The 16,006-nt window shown below is 38.9% G+C and overlaps 1 protein-coding gene across 3 annotated transcripts in view; it reads right to left on the reverse strand.

The window, feature by feature from the left end:
* Window positions 1-342: 342 nt before the first annotated feature.
* cadm1a (cell adhesion molecule 1a) overlaps window positions 343-16,006 on the reverse strand; it is a 411,265-nt gene continuing 395,601 nt past the window's right edge. For all 3 annotated transcript variants that reach the window (XM_028595123.1, XM_028595124.1, XM_028595122.1), the window contains 2 exons: window positions 9,717-9,845; window positions 343-5,572 (listed from right to left, as the gene is read on the reverse strand). In XM_028595123.1, coding sequence (XP_028450924.1) covers window positions 5,454-5,572; window positions 9,717-9,845 — 248 coding nt within the window. In that variant the 3' untranslated portion in view covers window positions 343-5,453. The remainder of the gene's footprint in view (window positions 5,573-9,716; window positions 9,846-16,006) is intronic.

A 16,006-nucleotide genomic window follows, 5' to 3' on the forward strand; every position in this document is an offset into this window, starting at 1 on the left:
AAGGCGGTGGTGCGTTGAAAGTGACAGTAGTAGTAGTACAGCCACAACAAGCTTCTGATTCTGCTTCATTCCAATAAACAGTGTACTCTTTATGACCTATGTAAACACAAAGCAATACTAAACACATATTTTACAGTCCACCAAATATTAAGAAAAATACAGAAAACATGTACAACACATATGCAAAATGCCACCAATTTTGCCTCTTGGATCCAAAATAATGTGTTGCAACTGATTCGATGAGGATGCATTGTACTTGCTTTAATGTCATTGGTGGGGCCTAAACTTTGCATTCTACCTGAGATGCAGTCACATCGGTCAGCAACGCATGAACTAGAGACATGACTTTATCAAAAGAATTTAATGTGGAGAAAACTACACCAGTTACACTATAAGATAATTTTTTACTTTACTGGGCATTTCATAGAAAATAAAATGATACACAGTAACCTAAAATATAATTTTGCTATTTATTTCAAATTCAGTCCTCGTCAAACCTACTTGAATGTTGTTTTTATGTTGTTTTGCTCATGGACCATTTTATATGGGAACTTTGGGAGAGCAAAATTATAGTACAGTAGGTAAAACATTTTGGAGGACACTTCTGCTATTCCAACACACAAATATTTAATATGCGCAAATAAAATATTAATGCATCAGCCTTAAGGGAGAAGACAATATTCAGTTCTATTCCTTTATTGGCAAGACATATTTTGAAGTCTGATTTAAATGGAAGCTGCCACATGTCACTGAAGCGAAATAGTGCTCACTGTAAAAAAAAAAAAAAAATTACACAATCTCAGTCTTGCAGATGAAGTGGCATCTGCGCTGGGATTTATAAAGCAACGATAACAAGTCAGTTAATAGTTTTATCAGACACCAGACTGTAAAACATCTAAACTAGTCTGAACCCTTCCCCACCCCCTCCCATCCACTTAACAAACACAAAACAGTGTCATCAGCATACAGTGTTAACTTAGTGGTGATTCTTTTGTGAGTACAGAACTTTAAATCAACTCAAGTTTTAACAGAAAAATTAACAGTTGGAGTGACACAGCATCTTTGATATTTGTCTGCAACATCACTCCGGTAGTCCCCATCAACAACTTCCATAACCAATGGAAAAGCTAAAAATCTGTCCACAGCTCTTCTAACTCAGTCTTCTAAAAGCAATAAAATATCAAACGACTTTTAAAATGCACAGATGCTTTATGCTCAGGAGAGGGAGAGGGAAATTTGCGTAATGCACTTCACAAGAACCTCCTCATCTGCTTTTGGACGACCCCCAAAACCCCAATCTCAATATGGAGAGACTGAATGCTGTCTTCATGTGTGATTATGATATATTAAAGCTATCACACTGTTAATGTGTTGCAATCTGAGCTGCACATTGAGAAATTCCAATCAAATGTGTTAACATGGCAATAAAGTATTGAATCTTGGATATGAGTGTCCACACAGCAAGCAACACCATTAAGTCCCAATGACATCTAGTGGCATATTAATTAAAAGTAAGTATGTTTTATCATTATATATGATTGATGTTGATGTATATATATATATATATCATATACATAAAATTAAAACCTGTTTGGTATAATGGAAAACCAAAAGTCTCAAGTGAAATCTGAGGTTACCGGTAGAGCAAAAAGTACAATGGTGAATAGAGCTCAATGTAGTGCAACTTAAGAAAAGCAAGCAAATGAAGAAAAGATCTTTACCACTCTTGCAAGAAAAAGGGCATCAAACAACAAAAACACAAGCAAATTAAGAAGCACATTCACAAATTGAACAACACATACAAACCATAAAGGCAAACTAGAAATACAGAAAACACAATCAAATAGAGAAACACTGCCAGAACTACAAAACAAAAGTCATTTCTGGGGAACAAGGAAATGGATGAACATGCTAGTACGTAATCAGTAAACTTAAACTAGTGGGTGTAGAGCAGCACCTCCAATAATATCTGCAATAAACCTTCCAAATGTGAAAACTAAAATAAACGTTTAAGACTAATTTCCACTGACAAGTTCATCAGTCTTTAGTGTCCCTTTAGAAATTTCCGTTACGTTCTGTAAGACTTGCAGAACTTCTTTATCTGTATTTACAGTGTGCTTCTTTATGCCATGTACAGGTGTATATGTTGTAAAATTTGCAAATGTATTTCTTCATTAGCAGGTGTTTTTTAAGGGGGACATTTTTATTGAAAATAGCTCTACCTGTAGAACTTAACACCAGAGTTACAATACAATTATAAAAAATAATCATGATGACTAAGTTTGGACACTCACAATGAAACAGTAATTGTAATGACTTAGCTGAAACATGGTACTTATGCCTAGTTGCTTATTGATATGCATGCAAACTATATCAATACATTAAATGACACCTATAAATTATGTTTGATAAGCAATGTTTAAACTCACTGTTATTGATGTAAGATGTATTTCCTGAATCTGAATCTTTAAAAATGAATTTTGTTACATCATGATGTATTTCATTAACATTGTTAACAAGTTTTGAATTTGCGCTGCAAAAAAATGTTTAAAATTTCACTTCTGATTTGACTGTACAAGATAAGTTGCCATCCTCAGGGAACTCATTTAAAAAGTTTTCTTTACTGATTTGATTTAATTTTTTTTTGTCCAATTGATTCTAGCTTTTTACTTTACTTTGAAAAACCGCAGGAATAAGTGCCTTAAAAAATAATACTGAGGAATGGTTGCAGCCACTGTTGGGTTTAATGATAAGTTTATCATTTGCGTTGATAAAATGTTCAAAATGATGTAATATCATGGCATATAAAGCCTGTTCAACACTTTGAAGGTGTACATTGCAACCTAGGCCTCCACTGAAATCCACCCACAGCTGTCATATACAGTAGAGTAAGGACTCATTAAGCAAGCTGCTTGCTGTGTGAAAACATAATTTTGACAAAAAATGCCATGAATAGACCCTCGAGCCAGGGCATTATTATTACCTATGGATTACCACCATGGTGCACAATATAAGTTCAATTACAAACAGTTACTTTTGGCATTCCTCAGAACTCCCCAGCTGGCACAGCAAAACAGATCCTCATACAGTTTTGGCAGGTGATACATATAGCAAGATAGAGAAACAAAAAGAATGAGATTTAACATGTACATTCATGCAATAAACTATCAATTGTTAACGCACTCAAGCTACTGCACCAAAGCAAAATATATTCAAAAGGTGTAATGTAAGCGGAAAGACTGGCCTGTGTCTCAGAACATTTTAGTTTAAAGACATTTACTTACCCCAACATTGGTTTGTTTTACATTTTGAAAAAACTCACAATGAGTGTGACACAATGACATCCACAAAGGTACTCCATTGTAATTCTAGTAGGTTGTAAATAATATTTCTTAGTAAGGTTTAGTGTACAATACATGTGTGATTTCATTGGCTTGATTTACATTGTATTGTCAGTGATATAAACACACTGTAGGGAGGATATTTTGTGCAGCTTATGTATTCCATAAATAAATTTAAATGTGTTTCAGTCAAGACATTATCACTCCCAACGCAAGACATACGGTTGCTTGACCAGGAGCCCTTGGCATTACTATTTTAATGCTTTGGGTACCCCTTTGGCATCATCTTTCAACATGCAGGGGTCAGGTTTAGGCTAGTCTATATCGCAGCGCAGTGGAGGAAGGTCTGGCAATGCGAGACTAGGTTTAGGCAACAAAAGTACTTAGGTTAGATTGAGGGAAAAGACAATGGTTTGGATTAAAATAAGTACGCCTGTTACGTAAATTAAGTACGTGACATTAGTATGTTATGTATGTAACTTAACTTAAGTAAGTTAATAAGTCAACCAACGTTGACTTATTACCCAGTTACTCCCAACTTTTGGTTTCACATGGGACACGATCAGCGGTCTCCTGGGTGAAAGTCCTGTTTGTTTGACCCATCCATCCACCCTGACCTTCTCCCTATGTGGACTTTGTTGCCTTTTTATTATTATCTTCCCTATGTCGACTTTTTCCCTCTTTATATTACGTCATCTCACTGTGCCGCGGCCGAGCAGATGATAGCCTGGTGCGTCTCAGACAGATGCTAAAGGGTGCCTTGTATGTGGGTATGAGATGCTGAGGGCCACTGACCAAGCTGCCGTATTTGATGTGGAGCGAGAACGGTTGTTACAGTTTGGAGTTTGGTTAAGGCTGTTTCTCTTTTCGGTTATGTTACCTGCATCTTTTGGCTGCTGGTTGGCCAATGTTAATACCAAATACTTTTTCAACAGCCATTTATTACAGAGACATATTGACTTAGAGTCTGCCAAAAAACATTTTAATTTTCTTACTTTCCCATTGGTAAGAAACATATTCTAGAGTAAGAGCAGATGGAGATCAATTGAATCTCATCATTAACACATCATCACAACTCAATAAAAGCTGGTGGGGAAACAGAGCGCTAACATTCAGACTCATAGAAGAAAAATAGCACTGAGCTAATGAAATGGCAGCGCAGTGAGGACAAATAATGTACCACTTCTCTTTACTGAGAAAGGTAATTGTTTAAGAGGCAGCAGTAAAACTGTTTTGAAGAAACCAATAAAATAATTTTATATTATCCTTTGCCACCTTCTTTTTTGAATATGTTTTGAATGTGGTTGTGTTTAGGAGAGGTCAGGAAGAGCATATACAGTACATCAAACCTGTTTCTCATTTATGTCCTTTGTACAATGATATGTAAAGCATTCCATGCACTTTTGGAGCTGTCAAAACTTCAGGGAAAAAAAAGAGTCGGGGAAGAAATGGCTTGAGACAAATCACAGTATACTGGAAGGAGTTTTTGTTATGCAGTAGAGGACACGTGTGTGCAGACACATTTAGCGAAATGAATAAAGTGGCTGTGTAATTTTACCCTCATACAAAAGCCAACAGCACATCGATGAATAAGAGTGGGAAAGATGAAACAGGAAAAAGGGGAGCAACAAGGTTATGCAAATGAGGATCAACACAAATCCAAAGTATGGATAGAACAAGGCACAGAATTTTCTGCAAATGGTTGAACTAAATAAAATTCGTACCAGCAGTTAGGGAGGAAGGTGTCGAATGGTGAAGCTCTCTACAGTGATTTCTGACGTCTGGCACACCCTTCCCACCCCCAACCCCTTCTCAGTTTACCGATAACCCAAACCCTCCCGTTTTTTGTCCTTTTTAGATTTTCTTTTTTTTTTTTTTTTTTTTACACAAAACATTCCATCTACATCTGCAGACTAGACTAAACAACGGCTTAAAACCAGGCTTGTCTTTAAAACCCCATCTCTTTTCTACTCCTTGACCCCTCTACTCTCACTAAAAGTGATCCTGAACCAAATTTAAATCCCTCCATCAAACCCCCCTCTCCATCTGCCCCAGCCCCCAAAACCGCTCTGTGTCCCAAAGAGGACACTAGAGTGAGGGGTCCTGCTTTGATTAGATGTAGTACTCTTTCTTTTCGTCCGAGTTGGTGTGGCCACCCTCTGCGTTGATGATGGCTGTATCTGCGTCCGCTGCATCGTCTGCTCCTTTGGCTTCGTGTGTGAAGTAGGTACCTGAGGAGGAGGGGATGAAGGACAGTGTCACAGACTGGGTAATAGCCTGCTGCGTAGATGATACAAAAGATTAAAATGTGCCTCTACATCCCACAGCACCTAATTATGCAAATCCGTCTCCATGTGGCCATTTACACAAACCTTACACCAGCAAGCTGTAATATTCAGATTATACATCATTTCCTCTCTTTTTCATTCAAATGGGCACATGAAAACCAGGGTTTCCAAATGATCTAGAGTGCATGGCTCACACCTTCAAATTAACCTTGTCAAGTTCAGAGGAGGAAAAAAAAGAACTAGCGAGCTCCTTCAAACTTAATTTACAAGATTTATTCAAATCTTATCACAGAAGAGGTTGATAACGAAGGCAATATTCAGGTCGACTGAGGAAGGGGCACTTCAAATGCAAAAATAAAAGCACAACTGTTGCTAGAATAGATGAAAACAAGGTGTTCAGTGGTGCTGTACCACAGGGATGGTGAAGGAATATGTTAATACTGCATGTAAGAAAAAGGAAAATCCTATTTGTTTCCTTTTTGGTTGTTCTCCTTACATAACATTTAGATTCAATATAACTTTATTGACATTGCACATGTCACAAGTACATAGCAATGAAACATCAGGTTTTTATGAAGAAAACATTATTGAATCATACATTTTTTATTGACACTAGGGCAGCCATCATCCTGTATCGGATATACTCTGAGACTTTTGGCAATGCAACCTCAGTTTGAACAGTCATTTTAGAATTACGCTGTAATCCGCCCCCATTGCCACTTAATACAACCCTACCTTTGTTCTCATGGTTATGGGTCGCTTCACGAAAGTGTTTTGTTAAGTAATTACTATGGAAAGTTTTAGACAGAGGTAGTTAAAAGTCGCCTTCAACATCCTGTAATTAAACATGAATTATTTTCCTAAGTGACCTCAACTGGCTCCAGTCTCACACACCATCATTTTACTGCAGAGGTGTAGCCACTATGAGAAGGCAAAAATTAATAAATCTTTTATCTCTTCACTATCATTATTGTTCTTTCATGAATATCTGGCAGCTTACAACTTGCACCATACACAATGCCATTATTCAAAGTAACCTCCATGTGATTTGTTTATATGCATCTTATTGCTATTTTTTATTGAAATATGTTAACAGTTTAACACACTGTTTTTAAGAACAGAAATATTTCAGTTCACCACCAGATGCATTAGCAGGAAACAGAAATTATTGTTTAACTTTATACATCTGAGGGGAAACACTGAGTTCAGAATCACCATTAATTTATATTTTTATGTTATAGATCTCCAGTGTAGGGGGGTAAAATTTACACTGTGTTTGTTAGAAATCACTAGACAGGCATGAAATACACACGCACACATGCTCAGGACCTATTCATACACAAATGGAGAGATCTCACAGTAAATGGGCTGCCAGTGCTGGACCTGAGCACTGCCCTGTAAAGGCAAAAGACCTTAACTTGCTAGAGTGTGAAACTGAGAAAAATGAATTTAAAGTTTCTGTTTTGTCCAGACAAAAGTATTATAGGTAGAACTCCCAAAATTTGACAACTAGTTGTTATAATGAAGAAATGTTTGTATGCAAAAAATCTTTGGTTCAAAATTGACCTTTGACCCTTGTTTGGCAGTTACTGTACTCTGCCTTTGTATCATGTGCCAAAAACAAGGAGTCATGCAAAGGCAAAAGGCAGTAACTGACATATAATCAATATTTGCTTGCTGTTCACCATACTTACATCCATTATAAGAACACCTAACCAAGGTCTAGTCATTCCTATTTAGTGCTATTTGATCAGGATAGTATGGCAACACTAACACAGTTGAACAGTATGACAGATAAGTTACTTTGCAGTACAGTATACAGTATGAATAAATACAAGAAATATTTTAACAATACATTTATAATGTTTAACACTTTTGCAAGTCACTGTATCCGTGTCATATTCTCAATAGGGGCTGAGCCCCCTTAAAGGTCTGATCCTAGAACAGCCCCTGGTTACTGCTCAAGATGCACAGTCAACGAACTTGACTTGGATTACTACTTTTTAATTCTGAGATAACATTTAGGTTAGCATACTTTGTACGGACGTTAGCAATGACTAGCTTAGTGCTTTTATGGATTTGTGTAAGATTTGACATGAACACTTGCAAGAAGGAAATATGGCTCAAACAGGTATGGATTGTTGTGGATACAGCAGATGACGTGCTTTGCTTTGGATTATGTCTTCCATGGATTATATCGGATTGCATGGAAAGGTAGGATGCCAGCTGTGTATTTAATGATTCGTTTTCGGCGTCTGATGTGAGGCTCCGCAAAGTGAGGAGGTGTGTCAGCATCACCGTTAGCGCTATAAAGTTAGCTAGCTCCGGGCTGTCACGGACACTGACAGAATAGGAATCATCGCCACTTTATTTGAAAGATATATCGTGTGTATGTTACGTAGTTTGGTGACAATTAAAAGCGGCAAACTTTGACAGTACGACGAGGCCAGAGTACAGTAACATCACGGCGGCACAGTAACATCTCTCTTGATTTCTGGCTAAACAAAGTCAGAACACCTTAACTCAACTTCAGCGTGCCGTAACAGCTGTTACGGCGTTCTGCTGTGGTTTCTCGTATGGTTTTGGATGTTACGGTTGTCATAGTCTTTTATTTTCTTGTTAAAACAATCAAATTGACTCACGATATTTATTCACATGATAAAGGAGGTCTCAAATACCCCAAAAGTGACATTAACTCATTTTTGCCCAAACATGTTACGGTGTTTTGCCTTTGTAGGGCAGAGCAGTTCGGGGGTTATGGTGCCTTGCTCAAGAGGACCTTGGCAGTGCCCAGGATGTGAACTGGTATCTCTCCAGCTACCAATCCATACTCCGTACTTTGGTCCTTATGGGGACTTGAACCAGCATCCCTTCAGTTCCCAAACCAACTCCCTACAGACTTAGCTACTGCAACCCCATAAATAAGAAAGTGTCTCTTTTACACCTTTAAATAGCCTCATTTACAGTATTTCCTCTCTAAAGCGGTTAATGTGTCCAATTCCATTTCCTCCTGCATAAGAAATATCAAAGTGTGAAATTTGTTATAGATTCTAATTATTTCTGTGTTATGAGGGCAGCATACGAGATGCGTTATACTATTCAGCAGGACGGCATTACATTTTTTATCATCAGTAACTCATAGCCTTAATAGCTGTCTTTCCATTATTTAGAAAGGATGTAAAAAAAGGTTTTTACAGAAACAAAGTAAAGAAGCTACACCTTACAACACAAAAATCACCCTTCAGCGTGTTGATGGAACGCACCGGGCAGAGCAGCAGCTCCGCGGCGCTTTAAGATGACGTAGTATTAAGAGCAACAACGTTAGTGAGTAGCATGAAAGCCCGATATTCATCGTAGGGAGGTTGGTTGGGGAGGTGGATGGGTCAAACAACACAGGACTTTCACCCAGGAGACCGGGGTTTGTGTCTTGTTCTTGTCCCATGTGTCACTGAAACATTCATTTTATAACCCCGCCCACAATCTTTTCCTAAACCCAACTGTCCCGTTCTTGTCCCGCGTGTCACGGAAACGTACCTTTTATAAGCCCGCCCACAATCTTTCCCTAAACCTAACTGTCCCATTCTTGCGCCGCATGCCAGTTAAACGTACATCCTGACCCAGAGTGTCCAAAGTGACGCGAATAGTCCCAACCAAGCGCGTTTAGATAAAGCGCGTTTAGATATGACGCTAAGGGAGACTTTTAGCGTCAATAACAATGCCAAAGGCACCTGACCAAGCATCCGAATTTTATGCGATGGGAGTGAGAATGTGTTGACTGTCTGTTCTCCAAATAAAGGGGCATACCGTTTATTGGCCAGGTGGCTGTTAGTCAAACTTTAACTATGCCAATGGCATATTTTAAATGCACCAACGTCAGGTTTTCTACAACTACAGTAACATGGCTGTAAATAAAGGCAGCAGGGTGGTGTGCTACTGGCTGACTGCACCAGTTTAGACTGTCTATCAGTGTTGGTGAGGGCAGTGTTTGCTCACTGCATGCTGTATGCAATAATCTTTCCCAATGCAGCTTTAGTTTGCGAAAAAAAAAAAAAAAAAAGTGTAGTGTTAGTATTTTCAGCTTCACTACCTTTGTGTCTTGCAAAGTAGCGCCCCAAGACGATGAGTAGACAGAGCATGGCGAAGACGACCACGGCCACCACTCCTCCAATCACTGCATGGTCCACCGTTCTGGGTGCTCCTTCTCCAGCTCGTGAATCTGAAAGCAAAGGAAAAAGAAACTCAGTGTGGATAAACAACAGTACTCAGTGTTGTGTGGAATGGCAGTCTGCCGCCACATCCCTACTGGTGCTGTCTGACAGTTAGATGTGATAGAGTTATAGACTACTTTAAATTCAGGAACTTTGATGCTTCAATGCCTAAGAACTGATGCTTTAACCACAATGAAAATGTTTCTGCCATTAACAGAACTGATTGAAAGGATTTTGACAATTGCCGAGGTCATAGTCTATATCGATGACGTTTCATTTACGGGATTATTCCGGTGCCGCAGGAGGTTCCACCGGATGTCCCTCAGTTTCATCTGGATGTGCTTCACCTTCCGCTTTCTTTATGTTGGCATTCTAAACTCCGGTCAATTTCTGAGGATTATGGTTAACTGCTCCTCAGATCTCTGCAGGGTAAATCCAGACAGCTAGCTAGACTATCTGTCCAATCTGAGTTTTCTCTTGCACGACTAAAGCAATTTTCATCAAAGTTCCTTTCCGAGGCTATTTTGCAGAGGCAACATTATTACGTCCGGCGCTTAGTGCTGCCCAAGAGGATTGTGATTGGTTTAAAGAAATGCCAATAAACCAGAGCATGTTTTTCTTCAATCCTGGAATGTTGTATGGACTAGCCAGACCTTCCTCCGCAGCGTTGTGGAGAAAGGTCTGGCAATGCGAGATTACTTTGGTCATAACCCAGCCACTGTACTACTACACTAGTTGGCAGAACTGCCCAGTCTAGAATAGTGATTTATCTTTTACTCATGAACAGTGTGAAAATATGCCAACAAGAAAGGAAAGATTGTTGTTGGTTGAGGGATGTTCACAAAGAGTACAGTATCTTTGCTGGACAAACATGTTAACATGGATCCCAACATAATTATGTCCAAATCCTGGATTCTAACCCCCTAAACCTATTTGATCCACACTTAATACACATAATAATTTTACACGTTGTACTTAAACTTAACCATCTCAAGGCATATCTGTTTGCTTTAGCCCAAATATCTGGTTTAGTGGTCTGCACTGGATGGACTGTTGTTTTTATTAGAAGGTTGACTTGTCCATTATTTTGTGTTCCATTCATTGCTTCAGATTTAAAATACCTAGAGGTATTATACTGCAATGTGTCTTCTTTTGGTATTCTTTGTTTCCAAACTAGCAAGACGTAACGAGCAGTTTGGCTCCTTTTTTCCACCTGGTTGACATTTTTAATAACCACTCTACTAAATTGCAACGAAGATAACAGTTTGGATTGCAATCAGGAGTTGATTAAACTGAGGAGGATAAGGATTACCATGTTCCTGCTGGACTGTGAGAAATCACTCAGGGACCCATTTATTAAGAGAATGGCGTTGCGTGAATGTGCGTTGTGGTTTTCATTGAGTTTGCGGCTGTAATCTCTTCAGCGCCTGATTTACTAAGGCAGCAGCTTATTACGCAGTCAGCTCCCAGTACTGCCCTCCAGATGCACTCGGAAGGAGAACTCATTACTATTACTCTGAATATTACTCATAACATTATGTTCTCACAATCCTACTACTACTACTAATAGCCTAATTTCTGTATCTAAAAATCAGTTTTAGATATACATAATGGGCAGCAGGGTGGTGCAGTAGTTAGGGTTAGGCTGTGGCCTTTCTGTGTGGAGTTTGCATGTTTTCCCCGTGCCTGCGTGAGTTCCCTCCGGGCTCTCCAGCTTCCTCCCACAGTCCAAAGAGATGCGTGTTAGCTTAAGTGGTGACTCTAAACTGCAAATAGGTGTGAATGGTTGTCAGCCGTGTGACTGACTTCTGACCTGCCTAGGGTGGATCCTGCCTGTCGCTCAATGTCAGCTGGGATTGGCTCCCTAACAATCTATTTGACATGTTTCTTGCATCAAACTTCAGTTTAATGTTTAGAAAAAAAGAACATCTCAGAAGAAATCTTTAGAAGACATTTTAACGTTCACAGAATTGTTGATCACGTTTTTAAGCAGTAAAAAAATAAACCACCTGGGACAGGAAAACACACTACTGAAGCTCTTGGCTGTAATGCTATGTAAGAGCTATTGATCAGGTGTAGGATCCATGACAACCCAAAGTTAATATCCATTTGTGGATGTGATTGGCTCTTCACGGCACAAAGGAGGAGCACATCTTTTCATCATTAGCCACCACCATGTGCTGTAGTAAAGTGAGAGGGACGGGTGGAGGTGGTGGATGAGAGAAGATAAGTGTAGTTTTAAGATGTGACCTGGAATTAATTTGCTATTCACATAGCACTTTGGTATCTAATACGTTGTATTCATTACTAATGTATTTTGTGCATTGAGCTTATTATGATACCATTACGCCATAGACTTAACCTTCACTTCCCAGCTAATGCCTTTTGTAAAGACAATAAAATGGGGAATGCCAGAAAAAGTAAAGTCAGGACATTGAATAACAGCCCGTTTTTAGCAATCAGTTCACGTAGAGGAAACCATCAGCCTCCACCATCCATTAGTAACTCACTCAAACCCCTCCACACGCTTCTCCAGCCTAGTTCTACACTCAAGGGATTTGCTGAGTTAGCTCCAGGAAAAAGAAGCAGCAGGCCACAATTTATTAACGAGCAACAGTAACAGAAAGAGAAACATCAGCTACCGCCCACATCAACACTCCTGTGTTACCCAACCTGCAGGAATGAAAGAGGGAGGTGGGAGAGCAGTGCCTCCTGTCAAACTCAACAAAACATTCCCCGATAGATCTAATAGGTTATTTTGACTTCAGATTTTCTTTTTTAGTGCTGGGCAGATTCAATTAAACTAAGCAGGAATCCCTCTGACATCCAATTCACTCTTGTCAGGCTGCTAAAGCTGTGCTTTAACACACTTTCCTATTACGATGTTAATGTGGACTTTGGCTTTGGGGGAAGCGGGAGTGGGTGTGTTTGGTGTGTGCGGGCGGTGTGGTCAAGCTGTTGGCTTGGAAGGTTGTAGAAAATAATTCTTAGTTGTCTATATCAAACGTTTCTGGTTTAAATTAATTTAAGAGGGAGGGGAAAAGAGAACATCAAAGTCTCCACAACGAGTCCATAAGTCTACATCATATTGTATGTTGCTTCATTGCATAATAAGCTCTGCCTTGTGGATTAATCTGCACAAACAAGTTTGGCCTTAGAGCCTTACCAGTAATGGGGCTAGTCTGGCCTGTTGGTGGTGCTAGAAGGAAGGTTCTGGGGTCACCAAAACATCTTCTTATTCTGAAGAAGCATAAATATCCACAGCAAACTGCATGGAAATCACTCCCCCCCCATTCATTTATAACCATTCCATCAAAAAGAAATATTGTAGCCTATGTCGTATGCATCACTTTTAAAAAAAAATCAAGGTTCAGCCTGACATTTGTTATCTTTGGAAACTTTAGGGTCTCCACTAGAATTTAAAATGAAGCTCTGTGGGTTTGAAGAGGTTGATTTTCAAAATACCTGGCAAGGTGCCATGTTTTTCAAGATAAAAAGATATGAGGGTTGAGAGAAACAAAAAGATCAAAACAATTCACAGGAATCATCTTGTGGGGACCATACGAATCATTTTATGGCTACCTGCTGACCAGTAAAGGACAGGTCAGCATAGATATTAAACCGTTTTATATCTATGACTGTCAGACCAAATTATTGATCACACAGTGGGCTGGATAATTCCAGTTTAACGTAACTTGGGTAACCCAGTAAAAAAAACAAGGGGCCTCATTCACCAATACCTTCTTGAGTTTTCTCTTAAATAAGTTCTTAAGAAAGTCCCTAAGAAAAGTCTACGTCTGATTCATGACGTGCTCTTAAACAGCTGAACTGTTTGCAGGTGTGTTCTTAGAATGATGAATCCCAATGTTCGTAAACTGAAAGCTTGTGCCCGTCGCTCCTATTTAGCATGGGTAAACGCCCCGTTAATTCCCATAAAAGGGCATGAGATGGCAGGGCTGTGTCGTGTGCACACTTAGAGAAATGTCCAAAAGACGTGGCAAAGACGGTGGAGGTCTCGACTCCAAACAAAAGAAAAACGTTAGTAATTCTGAAGCGGAGGTACTGCTGCAAGAAGTTAACAAAAATCGAGACATCATATTTAGTAGCGTCAGCAGTGGATACAAAGCAGCAAATAAAACTGATGCATGGAATGCAGTTACTCGTGCAGTGAACGCTGTATCAGGAGGGCGCTTTACTAATGAAGTAAAAAAAGAAATGGTTTGATCTAAAATCTGAGGCAAAAAAAAATAGATACTCTTGGCGTATAAATAGCGTGATCAATCACTTATTATTGGACGGCAGGGTTCCCCATTAACATAATTGATGTGAATTGAAGGCAAAGCAAGGCAAGTTTATTTATATAGGCCTAGCACAATTCATACACAATGGCAATTCAAAGTGCTTTACAAATGAGCAGTAGTGTGTATTTATTAAAACCAACAAACGTATAATTATGTTTGAAATAATGAAAATAATAAGTTACAATTGGGAGAGAAATGTTAAATTTTCAATTAGAACGGACAAAAACGGTATAGCTACTTGTTTTGCGCAAACATGTCAGCTCTAAATTGTGCGTAAAAGTGCTCTTGAGAGCGCGTAGATTCTGTTCTTACCTAAGAACAAATTTCAAATAAGAAAACATTTGTGAATGCCAGAAACTGTGTAAGTGGGGTTTAAGAACACATTTGTTCCTTAGAACGTTTGGTTAATGAGGCCCATTGTACTTAACTGCTGAGATATGAGAATTACTTACTTGGTCAGCTTTTACTGAAAATGATCTCCATAACTAAGAAAATAAGACCGGAGTTGTAATAATGATCCTTCATCTTGACTGTCAGGTACTATTTGTAATTTATTTTTTTATTTAACTCAGTTACATTTTTTTCCTGTATTAACTGGTTTACTCTTTGCTCATAAACTGGGTGGAATTTAAATATAATTTAAGAAATAAACCCTGAATATCGAAGCCAAGTAGAAATGTATTTGTCCCCAGAGGTGGAATCTGAAATGTGGGTGTTAATGAATCCACCAGTTCTCTTCTCATCTTTATTAGAGCTGACAGTTTGTTAATATGTATGTTTCTGTCATCTTATTTTGCTGCACTTTGAACCCAACTAAGAGAACAATGTATTAATAATCTACATGTCAGAAACCTGCAGAATCTACTTTCTCTTATGCAAACACCTCCTGTGCTCTACCTATAAATAAAAAAATGCATATGCATTGTTGTGACAGAAGGACTTTGTATAATTTGATGTTCATGTAGTGTGTTCATGTTGTTATCTTCAGTGCAATTTTGTTATTATTACTGATTGCGTAGTCTCGCAACAACAGATGGGCATATTGACCTGAATGTAGTCTCGCTTTGCCAGACCTTCCTACACAGCGCTGCAGAGGAGGGTCTGGCTAGTCCACACAGCATTCCAGGATGGGAGAAAAATGTGCTCTGGTTTATTGCAATTTCTTTAAACCAATCACAAACGTCATGGGCAGCGCTAAGCAACCATGCCTCTGCAAAATAGCCTCGGGAAGGAACTTGTTTTGGTGGAACGTGTACGTTTAAAGGTTGTTTTAGTCGTGCAACAGAAAACTCAGATTGGACAGATAGTCTAGCTAGCTGAATGGATTTACCCTGCAGAGATCTGAGGAACAGTTAACCCTAGTCCTCATAAATCCACCGGATTTTAAAAAACACAAAGAAAGTGAAAGGTGACAGACATCAGGCCGAAATGAGGGACACCCGGCGGAATTTCCGGCAGCACCCAACAATCCCGGAAATTAATTGATATAGACTACTGATTGTGCAATTGCAGCCTTCAATCCTCTTTTCTCTTCCCAGTTTGATTGCAACAACATCTTTTTAAAGGAGGATTTGATTTAAAAAATTTTATGAAAAAATAAATGTATGATTCAATCATTCCAAACACATCTTACGTCTCATTACCAAAATCAAAGTGAGCTCAACTTGTTTGCTGGATCTTGACCTTTGCAGGTCAGTTATTATGCAGCAATATAAAGAGTTCTTGCTGGAATGACAAAGCCAACAATTTCTGTCATAATCAAACAAAAAAAAATAAAAGAGGGTTGTCTGGGTTCTATATTTAAAGAGGCCTGTTTGTAAGCCCGAAGAACTGTCTGGATGACAGCCCGCAGAGCATGTGCTGTCACT

The sequence above is a fragment of the Perca flavescens genome, chromosome 13, assembly GCF_004354835.1.
Source record: "Perca flavescens isolate YP-PL-M2 chromosome 13, PFLA_1.0, whole genome shotgun sequence".
NCBI classification, from domain to species: Eukaryota; Metazoa; Chordata; class Actinopteri; order Perciformes; family Percidae; genus Perca; species Perca flavescens.